Source organism: Peromyscus maniculatus, chromosome 5 (assembly GCF_049852395.1).
Source record: "Peromyscus maniculatus bairdii isolate BWxNUB_F1_BW_parent chromosome 5, HU_Pman_BW_mat_3.1, whole genome shotgun sequence".
In the NCBI taxonomy this organism is placed as follows: Eukaryota; Metazoa; Chordata; class Mammalia; order Rodentia; family Cricetidae; genus Peromyscus; species Peromyscus maniculatus.
In genome coordinates, this window is record NC_134856.1 from 101,660,755 (window position 1) to 101,674,951 (window position 14,197).

General features: G+C 43.6%; 1 protein-coding gene across 2 annotated transcripts; it reads left to right on the plus strand.

Annotated features, from left to right (window-relative positions):
- Positions 1–2,063: 2,063 nt before the first annotated feature.
- On the plus strand, positions 2,064–12,579 carry Sfrp4 (secreted frizzled related protein 4). Of its 2 annotated transcripts, none has more exons than XM_042278253.2 (6): positions 2,064–3,216; positions 4,444–4,524; positions 4,609–4,674; positions 6,352–6,550; positions 9,330–9,393; positions 11,698–12,579. In XM_042278253.2, exons 1-6 carry the CDS (start codon positions 2,772–2,774, stop codon positions 11,887–11,889), a joined length of 1,047 nt encoding a protein of 348 aa, XP_042134187.1. In that variant the 5' UTR covers positions 2,064–2,771; the 3' UTR covers positions 11,890–12,579. The 2 variants fall into 2 exon arrangements, with proteins under 2 accessions (XP_042134187.1, XP_076429082.1); XM_076572967.1 differs by having other exon boundaries at positions 2,636–3,231; positions 11,698–12,038.
- Positions 12,580–14,197: the final 1,618 nt, after the last annotated feature.

The following is a 14,197-nucleotide window of genomic DNA, read 5'->3' on the forward strand; positions in this document are numbered from 1 at the left end:
CAAAATGTGCAGCTTTCAACCCACAAACCCTCAGTGGGGTGATTTTAAGGGGTCCAGGGGGAAAGCAAAGGTGCAGTAGTTTCTCTGGCTGCTGTAAACTTGTTTCTTGGCAAAATCGTGACCTTGTTTTTTTCTGTTTTGTTTGTTTTGTTTTCAAACAAATTTAAAGTGTCATGATGGGTCCTGAAGAAATGACACTAATTACTGTTGTGGCCACTGGGCAATGCCCAGTCTCGGGCCTTTACGCTGCCTCGAAGTCACACCTCAGTAAGACTTCTCTGTCCCTACATGGCAAAGCTTCAAGTCTAGAGGTTTGTGTATCTCGGGGTTTACATCTGTGTGAACGAATTGGGGTTGTTTTTAACTAATGATAGGATTAATATTATACAATCAAGACAAGATGGGGACGTTTTCTTTTAAAGACCCTTGCTTTAGAATTTGAGTTACATTTGCACTTAATAGCAAGTATGAAGGAGAGTGGGGCAGTAGGAAGTGGTTGGAGGTGTTCCTAAGTGAGGGCAAGTGAATGACAGGTCCACTATTGGAGTTTAAGCATCAGAAGGGCATTCTGGAGCCAGGTCACTCAGGGCTTTAAAAGCTGGTAAGTGTTTTATTGTTATTAATACTGAGGACTGTGAGAGCCACCAGCCCATAAAAAGCCAGAGAAAAGCCTCATAAGGAATGTGCATTAGAAAGCTTGCTCCTCCCGTGCCACAGGGAGAAGAATATGCAGGTCCAGACAGAGTGGCAGGGTGTCAGGAAAGAAGCTGCTGTGCATAATACAGGCCAGAGAACCTGGCTGAGTCAAGGAAATGGGGATGGATAGTGTGAAACGGAGCTTGGAAATGAAGAGCAAGATTTCAGTTTGCGGCCGGCCGAGGCTTCTGATTGGGGGAAATGGGCATTCAGTTGGAGAAAGGAAGGAAGCTAAATTCCAGTTGGTTAGTCGGCTTTGAGATGACTGTGGGATACCCATGCAGAGATGACCAAAGACAGTTCTGTATAACATGAGAATGCGGTACCAAGTTTAAATGTGGAAGCCCAGAGCATACAAATAGTCACTGAATCCAGAAAGAAGGAGGGAGTTCATGGGATTTGAGGTGGCTGGGCAGATGGTTCGTGCCTCCCTCTCTCCAGGGCACAGTCACCAAGAAACTATCCAGTTCCAAGTTTCAAAAGTGCCAAGGTTGAGGAAACCTGGAGCAGAGTGGAGAGTTGGGGTCGAGAAGAGGCCTGAGGGCACAGTCCTGGAGAGCAGCAGGCACTTAGGAGGAAAGAGAAGTAAGCGCAGCGGGACCAAAAGGGAGTCACTGCAGAGGACAATGGCTCATCTAGAGGACAATGGCTTTCGTGCTAAAGCTAGAGTCACAGCCTTTTTGGAGGGCGGGGAGAGGAAGAACATTGGACTGTTTCCCGCGGCCCTCCACTGCTGTCCGTGTTACACAGTCTATAGAACACAGGGACAGACGGTAGGCCTGCTAGGCTTACAGACAGCGTGGGAGACAGCTTCCCCCAGGCTGAGGGCGAACTTGAGCTCTACCCTGTGCCTCCCAATACCTGTCTTAACCTTTTCCTTCTTTTCATGTTTTCTTTCAGTGCTGGGATGAACCCCGGACCTCACCCATGCTCGGTAAGTGCTCTACCTCTGAACTGTATTCCTCGCCCTCTCTTTCTTAAAGACTAGGCAATCAGAGAACATCAGGGAAGCCCATGAAACTTTGAGGTGAGGCCGTGAGGGGCCTGCTTAGTTAAATATGCCACAAGTTTAAATTGGCTGCCTAAGAGTGAGCCCTCTCCAAGTGTGCCATCTCCTAACAGCTATAGGAAAGTGGTGGGAATTTTTGTTTGTTCTCTCTTTTGCTCCCATTAGAAAGTTAATCTAAGTTCCTGGAGCAGGCATAAACCAAATGCCTGGTAAAACTTGAGCCAGAACTAAGCCCAGTGGCCACAAAACAACATCAGTAGCAACAACAAACCCCACACAACCGGGGGCGGATTGGGGGAGGCTTATATAAATTGTCCCTTGGTGCTGGTTCCAACACCTGCTTCGCTGGGCTTTCTAGGCTCCACACTCCGCTCTTTACTTGGCACCTCTCTCGCCCCCTACCGGAACAAAAGAGCAAATGTTTCTAAATTAAAGGGCGCCGCGGGGTCATGTTGCTCCAACTCTGTACTTAGGGAAACTTGAAGGCCGACTGAGCAAAGAGTGTTGTGTTCTGTCTCTTCAAACTCTTCCCTGCACCGCCTTGTATTGGATGTCCCAAATGACTGAATGCAAGGTGTTCCTTTTGTTGATCTGAAGAAAAAAGGACTAGCCACCCTAAAAAGGGAGGGACTTCGGGGGCAGGCAAGATTGCAGCCCTTGACTGCCGAGCGGCAGAGATGATGTCACCGCTTCTGCACGAGAGGCTGGGGGTGGAGCAGCGGAGCCGGGAGCCGACTCTGCGCTTGCAGCTGCCAAGGCTGCTGAGCCCACGTCAGGGGACGAGTCTGGATAAATAGGGTCCCGCAATGGCCGTGTCCGGCTGCGCTCCGAGCTGCGGAGTCCGAGACTGGAGCTTCCTGCGCGGGTCGGTGCTCTGGAGGTTGAGTGCTGGCGCTGCTGGTGCTCCGAGCGCCCAGGGGCAATCTGCGCCCGGACCCCAGAACTCCCCATCAGTGCGGACCGGCAGGAAAGTTCACCCGCTGCTCCTAGGTGAAGAGATAGCGAGAGCAGGGAGGCTGGAAGAGAAGGGTCCTTCCTGCCAGCAGCAGCGGGGTAGGACAGTGCCATGCTCCTCTCCATCCTGGTGGCTTTGTGCCTGTGGCTGCGCCTGGCGCTGGGCGTGCGCGGCGCGCCCTGCGAGGCTGTGCGCATCCCCATGTGCCGGCACATGCCCTGGAACATCACCCGGATGCCCAACCACCTGCACCACAGCACGCAGGAGAACGCCATCCTGGCCATCGAGCAGTACGAGGAGCTGGTGGATGTGAACTGCAGCTCGGTGTTGCGCTTCTTCCTCTGCGCCATGTACGCACCCATCTGTACCCTGGAGTTCTTGCACGACCCCATCAAGCCCTGCAAGTCTGTGTGCCAGCGCGCACGCGACGACTGCGAGCCTCTCATGAAGATGTACAACCACAGCTGGCCAGAGAGTCTGGCCTGCGACGAGCTGCCCGTCTATGACCGTGGAGTATGCATCTCTCCCGAGGCCATAGTCACTGACCTTCCGGAAGGTAAGGCAAGAGGAGGTAGATATCCCGGGAGGCCAAGAGAGTCCAGGGGCTGACACAATCTCGTGAGAACCAGGTGGCCTCACATACAGCTGACCAGCTCCTGTCTCATCACAGTTCACTGAGCCTTGAGGAAGGTGAAAGACAGGGAAGATTCTTCACAGGGATTTCTCAAGGGAGGGAGGGAATCAAGTTGCTTGGGGGCAAACCATTTAAGTGGTTTTTATTTAAGGTAGATAGCAGAAACAATAGCCCTGGCAAACATATATTACTGTGGGTGTGGGTTGATGTTAAGCCTGCATCCTTCACCTTACCCAATGCTTGAATCAGCCCCACCATGTGGTGGTTAATAGGCTCTCATTTAGTGCTGATTGGAAGTTCTTTCTCAAAGAGCAATAGTAATTCTCACTCCCCTCCAAGAGTAAAGTTTGTGAATGTAGTTGCCCTGAATGTTGGATCAACTCCACTCTGTTCCTCTGTTGTGGTCACTGAGCCCAGCACTGTGTGGTATGTTGGCTAATCTGATCACTGTGTTACTTCCTGCTCTTCTCTTTCCTGCTATTTTACTGATTTTGTTGGAAGGAGCACTCTGAATTCACTTCTTGAAATGAAACCTGAGAACAGTGTTGCATTATTTTACCGAGGCTTCTCCTAAGTCAGATCATCTGCTATTTAAAGAGACCGGGTCCAGGATGTGATTCAAAGGGGCTGGTGTGATTTATGAGTCTTGCTTTAAACTCCTCTCTTTCTAAGAATATTAGAAAAAAATGTAAATTAGACAATTGTTTAAATCTCATAAATGCCTTGAAGTTATGCTTCGTTTTTGGTAATGCAGCTTCGCAGGGCAGTTAGAGGTGGCAATGTGGAAATAAATAGTCTGGTTGTTCTGATCGGAGAACTGTTAACTTGTTAACTTGGAGCAACAGTATCAAGATGGCTGGGGTGGGGGTGGGGGGATAAGATTGATCCAGATTGGTGTCAAGGGTGTTCTTTCACATCACGTTCTGTTTGAGTAAGCAAATTCTTGGCTCGCAGGCTTCTTTCTGGGGCGTTGTGAGAAAAGTAGGTGACAATTGCAGGCTATTTCTGCAGTGGTAATATTGTGTTGGATGTTTGTGTTGGCTTGTAGCCTCTGATGATTCCTTATTCAATCTGGATGAGGGACACAGTCGTTGACTACACCCCCCCCCACCCCCCCCCCCCCCCCCCGTGGCCCTGTTTGTGTTCCAGATGTGAAGTGGATAGACATCACACCAGATATGATGATGCAGGAAAGGCCCTTTGATGCTGACTGTAAACGCCTGAGCCCTGGTGAGTTCCGTCCTCAGGCGCCCCTTGCTTTGTGCCGGAGTGATGTCTCTTCCCCACCTCCCATGTATTTTGTGTCTCTTTTAGATCGGTGCAAGTGCAAAAAGGTGAAGCCAACTTTGGCCACGTACCTGAGCAAAAACTACAGCTACGGTAAGTCTTCCGACAATGGCATTTGCTTTGGGGACTTGGCACAACAAGGTAGGGAAATCACATCAGCCTGGATGTACCAGTCAAGGAAAGGGGATGATGGATTTTGTTGCTCTTGTTGTTAATTATATGGTTTCTGGAACTCTCAACAACACTATAAAGCTTCTTGCTTTTCTGGATAAATCAAAGAAAAAATAAAATAAATCGCACAGATAGAAATGGACTCAGTGAAAACTGCTGTGCACGAAGTGGCAGGGGCCACTGTTCCCTGCCTCAGTTGTCTCACTGCAGGAAGGGTGAGGGTTCAGATCAGGACTGGATTATCTGAAGACCAGAGGATGAAGACCTAACCATGTGTCTTTTTCCTCATCAACAGCTACAGATGCACACGTTAACGCTCCTCTCTCTTTTACTTGAACAAATCAATTAGTACTTCCTCCAAAGAAAAAACAAACCAAAAAAAAAAAGTCATGGTATTTTAAAAGTTTTAAGTATTTTTAATTCGACTGTCATCATTTGGAATTAAATTTAATTGTGTTCTTTTAAAATATGTACTTGAGATCTGAGGCAATTCAATTGCTTGCACCAGCACATACATGTATCCACCCATATGTCACACACACACACACACACACACACACACACACACACACACACACACACCACACACAGAGAGAATTTCATTTTCTCCCGAGTAGCTTTTGTTTCTTCTTGAAACATGTTCCATGCAGATGTTGTCTTAATCTTGTCTGCTTTGTTCCTTGTCTGCCAAGATCGAGCCCATGGGTCTAACCAGAGGCTATCTAATCCTACCATGGAGTGCCATGGAGTGCCACCTCTGGAGTGCCATGATTTGGAAACACCTTGGTGATTAACTGTTCAGTTGATACATGTTTGACTCTTCCTCAAGCCAGATTCCTAGGGTGGAATCCAAAACAGACCTGTGTTGGGCTGATCCGCAACTCCACTAGAAGTACTAAATAGCCAGAATCCAAAGAATCTGGAACTTAAAACTTGGTCAGAGGTGGTGACCTGAACATCCTCCTATAATAGCAATCTCTTCTCCACTCACCCTGGGCCTTCACTGTCGGTTTGTGAAATTAATGAACTGAGAACAGCAGCTTTCAGAGATTTCTTGCAGTTGGAAAATATTAGTGTTAGGTCTCAGGCTATCTAAATATGCAGAAATGAGTTCAACTTGGACTGTAGGAGGATTTTTGGTGGTTAGATAAATGCCAGCATTCTGTGGGACCTGGCAGTTATGACTAATGATTTTTTTCTGTAAAAAGAAATTAAGTTGGGTGGCTGAAGGAATACAAGCTTTACCTTGACTTCCAAATCTGATCCCATGACCATCCTCCAACTCATAAGAGGGAAAGTAGGAACAGATAAAAATGTTTACGTGAAAGTTTGGGTGACCTGTCAATCCAGGCTAACGCTGGCCTTCTAATTCTCTTTTCATTTTGCGATGTGAATCATGAATTCTCGGACAATGATGACAAAATAGGATGCTTTGCATTTAGCAGTGTGGGCTTTCTGACTGCACCGGGGCTGCTTGGACATGACCATAATTACAGGACTAACACTGTAAGAGAGGCTCTGGATCTGACCTTAAAACACTGTCCCTAGTTTCCCCACAAGAGCTTCGATAACAACAGTTACTTGGGTTTTCAATTGCAGTTATCCATGCCAAAATCAAAGCCATCCAGAGGAGTGGCTGCAATGAAGTAACAACAGTGGTGGATGTGAAGGAGATCTTCAAGTCTTCCTCGCCCATACCTCGAACACAAGTCCCCCTCATCACGAATTCCTCCTGCCAGTGTCCACATATCCTGCCCCATCAAGATGTCCTCATCATGTGTTATGAGTGGCGTTCAAGGTAGGTTCCAGGGAGCAGAGGAATTGCATGTGGAGCGTAAATCTCATCAGCAGTCATGGTTTTACAGAACAAAGCAATACTAGTTGTCATTTAAAACATATTGTAGTATATGTCTCTTCTGGGATGCTGTATTTCCTAAATAGTTTATTTATTATCTGAATTCTAAATTTCTAGTTAATAGAATGAGGAAAATTTATTAAAATATTTAAATAGGATCTTTAAAAACTTATTTCAGAATCCATTAGGTGATTTAAAATACATCAACAAGTAAATTATTTTGAGTAAGAGCAGTTATTGTCAAGTCATTGTATCAGTCTCATCATGAAGAGGTCTGAATTTTAAGGTACCATGAAGTAGCTTAGAGGCTAACTAGTAGCCATCTTAGACTAAAGTTCTATGTGTTTTCCTAATCTATGCTTTGAAGTAGCTTAGAGGCTAACTAGTAGCCATCTTAGACTAAAGTTCTATGTGTTTTCCTAATCTATGCTTTGAAGTACCTTTCATAGAACATTGCACACCACAAACACACACAGAAACTTTAAGACGGTTTCTGAAACTGAGAATATATAATGTCAAATTAAGTCATTACAAAGCAAAGCATAATTGAATAAACACACACATACCTCTAGTGGGGATAGCTCATCTACTCACTTCTTTCTCTAGTCATTTTTTCATACATCAGTACATTTCCTAGAATATAGAATTGAACTTCTCAGCTCATTTCCTGGGACAGACCCCCAAACTTGCAGTAATGTTATCTAAGAAAAAAAATCACACAATTTTATATAACATCCTTCTTTTTCATTCTCTGGCATTCATGCTTATAAGTTACTTTTGATAAAGCCCAAGACTCCGTTCCTCTAAACTTAAAAAGCAAATGCATCTTTTGGAAATGTCATCATTTCAATGCCTGGTTTTGTATTCCTTCAGTTTTTGATTCCCCTCCCATAGCGCTGCATGTTCTCAGCTTTTGAACCATCCTTCTACTTACAACTGATTCTCTCAAGAAGTGGTCATGCTTATAGATTCATCGATTCATTGTGTTTATATGTGCTGTAGCAAAGCAGGGTTCATTTGGGGACATACTAAGTTATTAGTCTTCCAGTTCTTTCTGGGCAGATGAGTGGATTATAGACTCATCCAGTGCAATTATTTTTTGGATGACTGGGATTTATGTAAAGAAGATTTTGAAAGTAATTAGAGATCTATATTATGAAGAAACACAAAACTGGCGTACAGCTACTACTGTGTAGTTAAGAACAGACACACAGATAAAACAAAGGAAATACTTTCCCTTTATTTATCTCCATTGCTGAAGATTGTTCTTAGGGCCTTGAGCGCTCATTGAGCCAAGCTTTTTATGGCATAGTTAAGTCTTCAGCCCTCAGTTTACTTTTTATTTTAAGACAGTGTCATACAGGCAGACCTTGAACTCCTTCCGTAGTCCAAGCAGACCTCAGACTTGGAACCTTCCTGTATCAGTCTCTGTTCCAAATAGCAGGAAATATAAGCATGTGAGAAACAGACCCAGATAATGGAAATATTTTTGAAAATAATTAAAATAAATAAAAGAATATTTTATGATGGGAATATAATAAAACAATAACATATGAATGTATTGGTTACAAATATACTTGTTTAGAAAAATAGCCTGTTTTTTTCCACTGTATTATGACACAAATTTAGAATGGATTAAGTTGGTGAACATTTTAAAACCATGGTCAAAAAGGACAAAATTAGATGATTAGAAACATGACACCTGAAATGCAAAGTGCTTTATAAGCACAAAACCAATGCAAGAAATTGCAAAGGAAAATGTCGGTGAACATTTTGACTGGATGATGTCATGTGCACAACAGTCACAAAAGCCAATAGAAAATGGCATGCCTCTGTAATGGATATGATGAACATGGAGATATTACTCTCTAAAATTACCATTTAAAGTGTTATGAACATAATGCATAAATGTATGCATGAATCCACATAGAAAATTTCCACAAGCGCAAACAGTAAATAAACATTAAAACTTACCTTTGTATTTCCCAAGCTCAAATAAACAGGTTTTACTTTTATTTAGTATTTTAATGTTAGTGAACTAGATGAAAATGAGGCTCTTTGTAAAATGATTGGTACTCTATTAAAAACCCCTTTTTAAAGATTTATTTATTTCTACTTTATGTGTGTGGCTGTTTTGCCACCTGTATGTCTATGCATCATATGTGTGGCATTCCCATGGAGCACAGAAGAGGGCATTATATCCATTGGAACCGGAGTTAAGAGCTGGTTGTTCTCCTCTGTGTTGTGCTGGGAACCAAACTCAGATCCTCTGCAAGAGCAGCCAGGTCTCTTAACCATTGCACCAGTTCTCAAAACATAAAAACAGAAAGCCCCTTTTGGCCCAGAACCCGTCGAAAGGAAACGATAACCCAGTGCACACTATTCTGTTCAAGGATATTCAACACAATAAGAGTAAGGAGAGTAGAGTGCAGCTAAGTGGATACCCATAGTTGTACTATATATAGTTTATAGTTTATTTTGTGTCTTCTAATCATCCCAGAAAACAAACATAACAATGACAAGAAATGTAAAGTATGGTTTATATATGCAGTGTGATCAGAAAAACATATAGGAAGAAGAAAAATCCATAAATTATTAATAGTAGATATATAGGTTATGGGGATAAGAGTTATTTGAAAACAAGTATGATCTTCTGTATTGGTAAATGTTTGACTTTTATAATCAAAATTTAATTATCAAGAAATTTACTTTTTTTTCCTAGGATGATGCTTCTTGAAAATTGTTTAGTTGAAAAATGGAGAGATCAACTTAGTAGAAGGTCCATAGTAAGTATAATTAGCAAAATGGTGGGCATGGGTAGAAATGACTGTAAGAAAATTCTACAAATTGGGTATTTTCCCATAATGTCTTCTTCCCCAAGCTCTCACAAAGAGCCAGTAATGGCAAGAACACCTGTCTTTTGAATCTGCAGTTGAGAATCACATCTAATTTACTTGGAATTATTATCAGAAACTGTTATCCAACTTTACAGTTGATGCAATTGTACTCAAATTTAAGGCACCAATTATTTCTGGGTTAAATTAGGCATTGTTCTTGCTTTATTGTATTACAGTTTAGTTAATACAGCAAATGGCATAAAAATTCAGTATTCATATAAAAATTAACATATATCTGTAGATATGCAAATACTTCTAAAACACATACCACAACTAACCATTTAACCATACTGCATTTAAAATAATGTAAGCTCTGTCTCTAAATAACCATAAGCAAAAGTAATTCATTTGTGGTCAAATGCATAGTCTTAATGGTAATATCACTCCCATATTGATAATTATGTTAGAGTTAGAATATTCTCCCCACCCCAGATGAATATCATCTGCAATTAAAAATGCTAACTGGTTTGGAATTTTTAAAGCACCCTTGCTCCTCAAAATAAATTCAGTCATTGAGGAGAATTTATATTTTAGTTTTAAAACAGAAATCATTCCTGTCCAGTTTTTCAGTTTGGATGAATAAGAATTAACGTAGGGAGAAAACAGCTAAACACTGAGCATGCCTGTAAAACAGAACCAAATGCCACTGTGTTAGACCTGTGCTAAAACTCCCATCAGAGACTCACGAGCTACCCGGCAAGTGTGTTCACTGTAATGAGATACAATATTCTAGCAAAATTGCATTGCTGGTTTCCAAGACAAAAATATAACTGAAAAAATCAGTGGAGAAAGGAATTCAACCTCTGACCTCCCACACATATGTGCACATACACACCAAAATAAAAAATACATACATGCATACCACAACTTTGCTCTCAGGGAAGCTTGGTTATCCATAAGATAACTCATTCCCCAGTGGTCTGGGCACTTTAGTGAGTTACAGCAGTTCCCCTTTGAAGCATGATCCTAGTTAGTCTTATCAATAAAACCCAAGAGGCAAATATCAGGGTAATAACCTGAAAAATCAGAGAAGCAGAGTAGCAGCGGCCACTAGAGACTTCTTATCTCCATGAATCCTCAGACGGAAAAGGGGATCTGTCTCCTGTCTCCACTCGCCTTATAATCTTGTCTCCACCTCCCTAATGCTGGGATTAAAGGCATGCACCACCACTGCCTGGCTCTGGTTCTCTCTTAGAAAGTTTCAATCTAGTGTAGCCCAGAGTGGCCTTGAATGTCTGATCTCCCTGCTTCCTTCTCCCAAGTGCTGGGATTAAAGGTGTGCGCTACCACTGCCTGGTGGCTAGTTCCACCCTCTGATCTCCAGGCAAACTTTGTCAGAACACAAACAAAATATCATACAACACCATTTATCTGCCTCTCTGTACCTCATGTTTTGGTTTTTGTTTGTTTTTTCCTGCAGTTAATCACAGTTCAAAAATACAAAACAATACAGTAAGACATTTTGAGGGAGACCACATTTATTATAGTAAATGGATACAATAATTTTATTCTTGATATCATTATCTTTTGCTGTGCTAACATGCTAGTTAAACTTTACCATAGGTACAGATATACAACAAAAGCCACAGCATCTAGACAGCACAGTGCTGTGCAAGGTCAGCATTATGCATGTGGTTTCTTGGAAGATCCATCGAAGAAGGGGAACTACTAGTTTTGATTTCCTTTGGATGTAGGTAATTACTTCAATGTAGTGGATCACTGGCTTTGCAAGGAGACTACATAGTTTGCTGCTTTTAGTGATGGCAACGTTATGTTAGAATGCTTTGCTGTGTAGAGATACTGTATTCTGAGGCTGGCCATCAGAAGCACACAGGTGAGGGGCTTGAGCTCTAGAAACAGCTAGAGGACTTTGAATTCTGTCAAGAACTTTTAGTGGCCCTATGGACCTCTGCAAATAACCTCTGTGTACTTGTTTACTGGTTGTGACAATGGTGCCCAGAAGATCTGTGTGAGCTCTAAAGGAATGAGTTGAGTATTTAGACTTCTTTGCATACGGAGCATTTTGCAGTCACTGGGTGCATAAGTGCCCAGCATAAGGAATCTAGAATCATTGCCGCAATATCACAGTGGAACTGCCCTAATGCGAAACCCCCTGGGTCAGCTCTCCTATTGGTTGAACAGCATAAAAGGGTGACATGTATTTGATGGTTACCTTTACAAATTGCCTCCCAGCAGTGGGAAGAGAGGCTCCGTGAACAGCAGAAAACAGTTCAGGACAAGAAGCGAACAGCCAGCCGCACCAGCCGCAGTAACCCCCCCAAGCCGAAGGGAAAGCCACCCGTCCCCAAAACTGCCAGCCCTAAGAAGAACATCAAAGCTAGAAGTGCCCCCAAGAAACCAAACCTGAAGAAAAGTACAAACTAATTACTTTCCACGATGGATGGAGCCACACTGACAGGATAAGGCCACACTTACAGAATAAGGCCACACTTGCAGGATAAGGCGGTAGGTACTGCCTGGGACAGCCTACGGAAGGCCACACACCACTTGCCTTAAGGGCTCACTGCAGTTCTCTTCATAGACACATCTTGCAGCACTTTTTTTTTATGATCGCTTCAGTTTTTTTCTTTAAGCCACGCAGCCCTGTTTGTGGTTGGTCCTCTGGTGTGGACGGCGCAAGAGGGAAAGCTGCTGTACAGGTTTTTGTGTTCAGAGGGGCCTGGGTGTTTACTCTGTATGACCATCCTACGATGGGAAACATGCTTCTGTTTTGAGGGTTTGACCTAATATGTACATTGTAAGGTCCACATAATATGTCAAACAAAACAGTCTTTTGACAAAAAAAAAAAATTGATTTCCTTTGACTTCTGTTAGGAAATTAGTGATCTATTAAATGTGATTGAAAATCACACTTTCGACAAAGGCAGGAGAATGATGCTTAAAAGATCTTCATGTGTTGTCTGCAGAAAGATTTTTCTGATGAATGGGGTTTTGAAAAATTTTAGAGATACGGGAGATAGTCATGTGTGTTTGTCAGATTTCCAACTCTGTCTTTAGCTAGACACTTTGAAAACTCAGCTAACGATGACCAATAAAGAGGAGAGGCCAACTGGCGATGCCTGTGTTCTCATCATCTGTTGCCACACCGTGCTGAAGATGCTCGGATCAAAACGCTTTTCCCCATTGTCCTGGGTGCTGCACCACAAACAGTAATGCTTCTTTCCCCCTTAATAACTCAGGCACCAAGTAGGGCCGGGCACTCATCTCACGCCCAGGACATCTTAGTACTTCCCATCACAAATAGGGCAGGATATTCTCTGTGCATTTGCTGGTCCTCACAGCCCTGTCTGTGGAGCTGTGGTGGCTGGGATGCCCAACCTGGTTCATAGTGTGCTACGCCATAGGCACCCCACTCACTGCTTTCTTGGTACTGGGAGCAGAGGCCACTTAGCTACCCACTGCTCATGGAATTAGCAGAACAGTATGAAAGCTGAAGACTTAGATTTACCATTGTCTCTGCTTGTCAGAGGAAAGGTAAGTCCCATATCACACTCATAGTCATTGAGACCTAGACACTGAGATGAGCATAGCGGGGCAAGAGGAGAAGCAGGTTCTAACCAGAAGTATTGAGTAGACATCGATTGCCTCCTGAAGGCTTAGCTATGCTCGCCGTGTAAGCCTAAGCTGAAGAAACACAAGAGCATCCATAAAATACAAAGTATGTGATCCTGCTGTTGACCCATTAACTCTTAAGGAAATCCTGATAGGTATTTCATATAGCATCTAAACTCTAAGATCTCGGGACAAGTCCTTAAGCACAGTTGATAGCCTATGCAGCCTATTCACACAGAGGATTGATTGATAGAGGACAGTTAGAAATGGAACTCATCACACTGCAGAGAAGGAGGAAAAATACTTCAGTAGAAATATTTTAAGTACAGCACCCCTCCCCTGGGCTCCTTTGCTAGAGGCCAGGCTGGCCCTAGGGACCTCAGGCAAGATATCACTCACTACCTGCTAGCACCCCTTAAAGCCTGCCTAAAAACCCCAGACTGCACCACACCCCCTGTACTCCATATTCAGGCAAATACCTTTGGCGGAAGACTTTGGCTTTACAGGAGGCCAGGGCAGATCTAGAGACCAAAGCATCCACTCCTCCAGGTTCTATATCTTGGTCCACACCCTCTGGCTTCTTTACCAGAGGTCAAACTGGTCCTAGGAATTCCAGGTAAGATATCACCCACCATGCACTAACACTTCTTAAAGCCGGCCCAACAATCCCAGACTATACCACCTCCTCTGGGCTCCATATTCAAGCAAACAACTCAAGTAAAAGACTTCTGCTTTACCTGAGGCCAGGCAGATACTAGGGACCCAAGGTAAAACACTGCCCATAGCCAGCTAACACTTCCTAAAGCTGGCCCAGCAGCCTCCAAAGGCACTCCCCCCCCCCAGCTCCACATCCCAACACACAACCTTGGCAGAAAATTTCTTCTGTGTGGGAGGCATGCTACTAGGAATCCCTGAGACCAAACAGGTACCCAGAATCTCAGAGGCCACAAAGACACTTGGAACTTCAGAGGCAATGTTGGCATGCAAAACCCAGAGGTCCTGTAGGCCACAAACATCATCTACTAGAGAACACCTCACTGGACCTGAAGAGTTGTTTGTCAGCAGAACTCCTAGCCACTTAGGCCAGAAGTCCAGAGAAGGAACAGAAACCAAGGAACAA